The sequence below is a fragment of the Mus caroli genome, unplaced genomic scaffold, assembly GCF_978045245.1.
Source record: "Mus caroli unplaced genomic scaffold, Mus_caroli_1 scaffold_10, whole genome shotgun sequence".
Taxonomy (NCBI): Eukaryota; Metazoa; Chordata; class Mammalia; order Rodentia; family Muridae; genus Mus; species Mus caroli.
The window spans coordinates 58566503-58573107 of record NW_028227265.1 but is presented as its reverse complement, the minus strand read 5'-3'; the positions used below and the strand labels follow the sequence as shown (position 1 = coordinate 58573107).

Genomic DNA, 6605 nt, shown 5'->3' with positions numbered 1-6605 from the left:
TCAGCCTCGCCACAGCCTTTATTGGGCGGGTACTCCACTGGGCTCTGCAGGGCGCACGGGGGCTAGGATGTCAGAGCAGGAACGCTCTGGGCTGTTGAGGGTGACCCATGGCGCAGCTGGGAGAATCTCAGGCCCGGAACTCTATGAATCCCTGGTCAGGCCTGGCTGGAGGGGGATGAGCTGACTCAGACAAGCTGGACTCAGCCTGGTTCTGTCACTTGGGCGCATTAAAGGGCAGGGCGCGCTGGTTCATCGGGTTGTCAGGGGAGCGCAACCACTCCTTCTTCAGCAGCTGCTTCAGTTGCGACAGCCGCATGTTGGGGTTCTCCTGCTTCAACCGTGGCAGCTGCACCTCCTCAAACGCGGTGAAGGCCGCCCGCATCCGGCGCTCAGGATGCCGGTCAGCTTCCTCAGCCACACTGCAAGCCAAGGAGTCAGGACCCAGACCTAGGTCCCGCCCCCAACAAACTCTCCTCTTCAGGGCCCCGCCCACACACCCCACCCCGCCCACCTGAGCACTGCGATGGCATCTTCCACAGTGCGCGCCTCCACGCTGCCCTCTTCCTGCAGGCGCCGGTTAAGGTTCTCCTCCAGTGGCAGCTCTAGGTGGCTCTTAGCCTTTTCCACTGTGGGTGACAGGGACAGGATATGAGAACAAGGCGTTGGGCGAAGCCCTCGGGGGATTTACCCCGGGCCACATGCACACCTGGCTCTGCCCGCTGCTCTTTGCGCAGTGAGTCCTCGATCTGCGCGCGTGTGACCTTGGCGGGTGCCACACGTGGGGCCTTGCCGCCTTTGAGCCGTGAGTCCTCCTCCTCCAGCAGGCGCTGCGTCTCCTTCTTGCGCTCCAGCTGCTCCAGGCGTCGCTTCTCCTTCTCCTCCTGCAGGGGCAACAGGGGAAGGCTATGTAGACAGAAGCTGCCTGGGTGCCCAGGGTGGGACCCAAGAGGGCGCTGGTCCCTCCTTCCCTATCCCCCCAGGGCACCCTTGTACAAAAGGACCTGGACAGCTAAAGTGCTTCACAAGGGTATTTCCATGTGCCTTTGCCCCAAAGGCAGAGAGGAATGCCTGTCTGGGGTCAAAATCAAAGGTGTTTGAAGACAGCATCTTCCTGAGGCTCCTTTGCCTCAGCCCTATCTCGCTACATGGCCTTTGCATAGCACCCTGCCCTCTGGAATTCCTCCACTAGCTCTGAACATCCCACTCCCAGTCTTCTGGGGACAGAGGGTCTGGGCAGGGTCGTGCAACAGGACAGCCCATCCCATAAGAAGGTCATCAGTACTGAGAAAGACACACAGAATTCTGATCATGGTGCGAACCTGGAGTACCACCAAGCTGCAGGGGAAGCTGAGGCAGGAGGAGAGGCTGAGCCCAGGTGTTCCAGGCCAGCCTGGGTGATAGAAACCGAACAATGACCAAAAGCCTGGATAGCAGGGCGAGGCCTGCTGTGGAGACAGGGTCTCTGTTGCCACCTAGTGGGCAGACACGTCAGCACCAGGCCCGAACCACTCCAAGTACCAAGTAGGCACCTGGGGCTGGCTCAAGACAGGCCTTGGTCAAGAACGAGCGATGACACAATTAAGGTTGGAGACAAACACAGACCCACTTCAGCTAGCTTCTGAGTATGCATCCCTCCATGGCTACCTCGAGCCACCTTTCAACACCGAAGCCCCATGCAGCCCACCTTGCGTTGCTCCTTCCGCATCACGTGTTTGTCCTCATCCTTCCAGTAAGCATCTTCCAGCTCCTTCTGTTTCTTGGCATCAGCGGCCGCCTTGGCTTCAGCCCTCCGTGCTCGGGCAGCTGCCGACTTGCTGTTCTCGCCCTGGAACTTCTTGGGCATCCCTCAGCAGGCTGCAGAAAGGACACCGTGGAGGGGCTGGACTGTGGCTAGGGCCCACCCGTCTCCAAGACTTTACAGACCGCATGCAAAAGCTATTTTTTAAAAGACAGGGTCAGCCGGGCGTGGTGGCACACGCCTTTAATCCCAGCACTCGGGAGGCAGAGGCAGGCGGATTTCTGAGTTCGAGGCCAGCCTGGTCTACAAAGTGAGTGCCAGGACAGCCAGAGCTACACAGAGAAACCCTGTCTCGAAAAAAAATAAATAAATAAAAGACAGGGTCTCATTATGTAGAGCAGGTTGGCCTGACCTGATCCTGTCTGACCCTTGGAAGCTATTGGGATAGCAAGGAGCAGCGAGTCCCTCAAGTCAGCATTTCCTCTCATTTTATTAACATATATAACAACTCTGTACCCACAAAATGTAGGCAGGGCCTCCACAGGGAGGAGGGGCTCCACCTGAAGCTCCACACTGGAGGACTCTAGACAGGGGCTCCAGCCCTGAGCCACATCCCCACCCCTCCCTGGTGATTCTAGGAAGGGGCTCTACTGCTGTGTCTCTTCTGAGGCTTTTGAACAATTTTAAAAAAAAAGATTTATTGCCAGGTGGTGGTGGCGCACACCTTTAATCCCAGCACTTGGGAGGCAGAGGCAGGCGAATTTCTGAGTTCGAGGCCAGCCTGGTCTACAGAGTGAGTTCCAGGACAGCCAGAGCTGTCTCGAAAAAACCAAAAAAAATAATAAACTAATTAATGAATTTAAAAAGATTTATTTATTTTATGTATGTGAGTACACTGTCGCTCTTTTCAGACACACCAGAAGAGGGCACCGGGTGCCATTGCAGATGGTTGTGAGCCACCATGTGGTTGCTGGAAACTGAACTCAGAACTTGTGCTCTTAACCACTGAGCCATCTCTCCAGCCTACTGAAATAATTTTTTTAAAACTATAATTACAACGTTGTGCAAAGACCACCACTGAGTATTCCAGAAGACTCCAATCCTATCAGCCATCACTTCCGTTCCTTGTTCCAGCCCCTGAGCTACTTCCCCTCTGCCTGTCCCTGGAGGTATTTCCTGTTAACAGACTATTCACCATGTGGAATTCTGTCTGGCTGCTGTCACTCAGCACTGGGTTTTGTGTCATGTCAGAGCCTCTGGTGGCATGTGCTGTGTGGAGCATATCTTACCGTCTACCAAGGTATGGGCTTTTACAAGTCAGTGTAGTGGAACCCTGAAAGGCGGGCGACTCCCACCGCTGTTGGGGTGTCCTATTTTAGACTGTGTAGATGGGGGACACTCTGTGGCCTGTGAGCCTACACTGGACCCCACCAGATGAAAGGACACACAGCCAATGTGCCTGGAAGAGACATTGTAGTAGACTGACTCCACGGTAGGCCCCCAGAACCTCAACTGTGGGGTGCTCAGGCATCCCCAGGGTAAGTGACCAAGCTGAGGAGTCTGGCCTTCAAGTGAGGGGAGCAACCCTGTTCCTGTCAGGTGTAGTGGTGTGTCTCTGGGAGGCTGAGGCATGAGGACCAGCAGTTTCAGGCCATCTCAGCTACACAAAGAAAAAACCACACCCAACATGCACTGGCTCAAGGGCTGCAGCACACCGGGCCTCAGACTTACCCACCGAGCTCCCGCCCAGTGCTTCATCATGAGGGAGACAGTTCTGAGTGGCTGGGGACCACCAGGGTATTCCCACCCTCAAGCCCTCTGTTCCCTCTACAGGAGACCCTGTGCATCCTATCAGGAGAGACTCCCCACAGACAGCTCAGAGCATGCAAAGGTCCCTGGCAGGAATCAGGCTGTGTGTTCATTGGGGTTCATGGAAGCTCTGGTGGGTGAGTGGGGGGTAGGAAAGAGGAGGGGGCAGGGCTGGGAACACACTCCTATCTGGCTTACAAAGTCCCATTCAGCTCCTGTGGGCACAGCTGGGTGTGAACACCATGTGGGCAGGGGTCATGAGAGCGGGCTATGAGGCCAGTTCATGAAGGGTGTGGGCCCTGACCTGGCTCCTAAGCACTGTCTGGCCTCAAATGGGCCACCAGACAAAGGGCAAGGAGGACCGTGGCAACTTGGGTCCCTGTGGTCAAGGCGCTCCTGTCGGCCTCAGTTTTCTCATAGGGATGCTGTGAATTCTGACCCCGTATCATGGGGTAGGCACCCCAGCTGGACCCCAAACAGCCCCTGACTCCCAAGCTCCTCACTAGGTCTTCCCTGTGAGAGCCACACCTGACTCCATTTGAGCCTTCAAATACACCAACCAGCCCTGCCCTCAGGACATTCACACCTGGCCTGAAACTTTCCATCCTCCTGCCTCAGCAGGATGCCAGGTGTGCAGCATTATGCTGGGCTCATGTTTCTCTTCTAACCCAATAAACTCCTGCTGAAACTTCAGGGCAAGACTGGAACTAGAGGCATGGCCGCCATGCTGGGACAGGTGGATACCTCTGAGCTCTAGGCCAGCCTAGGCCACACAGAGCATCCCTCAAGAAACAAACGAGTTCAAGTGTAGCACCAGAGGGAATGTCGACCAAGAGCTCCTGACGTTCCCTGACCGGAAATTTCTCTTTAAGGCATTTGGTTGGTGGCGTTGTGGGTGTGTGGGTGTGTGGTGGGTATCCGGAGTCATTTTTATCCAGAAAGAGTCTCGGTATCTTGCCCAGGCTGGCCTGGAACTCAGAATCCTCCTGACTGAATGTCTACTGTATATATGTCATTTAACAAACCATCGTCATCAGCAAGTTGGGGGCATTAAGGAGTCCGCGAGCACGGACAGCAAAGGACCCTCCTCACTAGGGACCTGATCAGATCCGCACCACCACCTCAGTTTCCGGACCTACCTAGGGTCCGAGGCCGGGCATCGTGGGCCCACGCCTGTGATTCCAGCACTTGGCAATGCTGAAGCAGGAGAATTACACTGAGTTAGAGGCAGCCTAGACTACAAAATGAGCCCAGGAATCTAAATAATCCCCTTCGAAAAGTGCCTACGTGGTTCCCCAAAACTACCAGGCCGCGCGGTAGGAGGAAAGTGAGGGTAAACTCCTACTCCTCCTCCTCCAGGAAGCCCTCCCGGCTCGACCTGGGCCGGAAACTGGCTGAACTCCCCGCGAGCTTCTGCGCCTGCGCGCTGGGAGCACCCACCACCAGGCACCCCATCTCCGGTTCCGCCTTCCCGCCGGCAGGACCCCCAGGCCGAGCCGCGCCCGCCCAGCGTGCCCCGCAGCCCGGCTCCGCCCGCGCCACAGCCGTTCCTACCTCTTCCCCCGGCACCGGCTCGGTCGCGTGTCAATGACGTCGCCGCGCCTGCGTACTCAACTTTCGGCGGCGCTCTACTCATGACGTTCTCGAATGCCGCCATCTTGGTAGAGTCTGTACTAGTTTTTCTCTGAGCCAAAATATTAAACCAGTGTTGCCAGCTCTTCTTCTTTCCAAGCAAAATGTTTTCTAGAATAACACGTTATCGGCTCATTTCAGACATTGGTGAACAAAAACGGAAGATAAACGCTAAACTCCATAACGGTGACCTCACCAAGATGGCCGCTGCCCGGAGAAAAGATGGCGAGGCCGGCCCCAGCCCTATGGCGACGGCCGGGACATGTTTGCCTGCCGCCAGGGGGCGTCCGTGGCCCACTCGGGGTGCGGGCCTGGCTGCTCTGGGCTCTTTGTCAGGCCAATGGCTCCTCCAACTCAGGGCAAAAGTCAGAAGACATCCTTTGCCCTGTCTGAGTCGGGAAACTGAGAGTCAGACGGAGTAGAAATTGGATCAGATTAAATGCAACCGACATGGCCGTCATGGTGTCATTCATTCCAGCACTATGGGGCCCGAAGCAGAAGGACTGACTGCAGGCCTGGGCTGAAAGTGACACTGTCTCAAAAATAATTGAACATAACTGAATTGCTAAATAAATCACAAGCCGGCGCGGGGCGGTGGTGGCGCACGCCTTTAATCCCAGCACTTGGGAGGCAAAGGCAAGCGGATTTCTGAGTTCAAGGCCAGCCTGGTCTACAGAGTGAGTTCCAGGACAGCCAGGGCTACACAGAGAGATCCCAGCTGCTCTCTGCTCAGCGTCTGCTGCTTGTCCCCACCTTGTTGCTGAAGCCGATTGGCACTGTTTAATCCTTTGCTTTTCTTTACTCCCCCTCCCCTAGTTCTTTTTTGATGCTTCTGTTGCTTCATTGACGATTAAATTCATCTTAGTCTGTAATACTTAAGATGCTGTGCATCTCCAACACAGTTACTGCCACATCCGGTCATCCTTGGAGTTTCTGGGTGTCAGACCCCTGAGGAGGGACAAGTCGAGTCATTCCTTCCAGTGGCACCTTCAGCATCTCTGCTGGGACCTGAGTCACCCCAGGGATCTCTCCTGCTCTAACATTTGCCATGGCTCCCCATTGCTTGCTGGTCTTCCCCCACCGCCCTAGCACCGGCGTTCCTGTTTCCCCAACCCCAGTCCCTCCAGCCTCCTTCCCAAACTTGTCAGGCCTGGTCCTGCCTGATTCTGCTTTCCCTATGATGTGATAATGGGAGCAGGGAACCTGCGGGCATTGGGGTGCTGTTTGGCAGCTGGAAAGGGGGGGGGTGTCACAGGACGGGGAGGGGCTGAGCCTATCCTCCTCACACCATAAGGTGGATCCTCTCTTTACTCACAGCGAGGCTGGGGACTGGAGCACAACTCTCCGCTGTCCCCCTACCAACTCTTCCAGGGAAACTGGATGCTCAGTGCAGATGTGACTAAGCCTGAAGGTTCAATCACACGAG

General features: G+C 55.8%; 1 protein-coding gene across 2 annotated transcripts; it reads right to left on the bottom strand.

The window, feature by feature from the left end:
- Nucleotides 1–5150, bottom strand: Ccdc124 (coiled-coil domain containing 124). 2 transcript variants are annotated; one of them, XM_021170360.3, is made up of 6 exons: nt 4853–5055; nt 4687–4744; nt 1685–1854; nt 707–881; nt 512–626; nt 1–419 (listed from the first exon to the last, which is right to left on the bottom strand). In XM_021170360.3, exons 3-6 carry the CDS (start codon nt 1841–1843, stop codon nt 215–217), a joined length of 654 nt encoding a protein of 217 aa, XP_021026019.1. In that variant the 5' UTR covers nt 1844–1854; nt 4687–4744; nt 4853–5055; the 3' UTR covers nt 1–214. The 2 variants fall into 2 exon arrangements, with proteins under 2 accessions (XP_021026019.1, XP_021026018.1); XM_021170359.2 differs by lacking the exons at nt 4687–4744; nt 4853–5055 and adding an exon at nt 5102–5150.
- Between the last annotated feature and the right edge of the window lie 1455 nt (nt 5151–6605).

What these genes read in the sequence shown, in the direction of transcription:
- Ccdc124 (XM_021170359.2), bottom strand. Translation starts at nt 1,843, where the DNA reads ATGCCCAAGAAGTTCCAGGGCGAGAACAGCAAGTCGGCAGCTGCCCGA. An exon ending in TGCGGAAGGAGCAACGCAAG is followed by an intron (nt 882 to 1,684) that starts GTGGGCTGCATG and finishes TTGCCCCTGCAG; the next exon opens with GAGGAGAAGGAGAAGCGACG. An exon ending in GATGCCATCGCAGTGCTCAG is followed by an intron (nt 420 to 511) that starts GTGGGCGGGGTG and finishes CTTGGCTTGCAG; the next exon opens with TGTGGCTGAGGAAGCTGACC.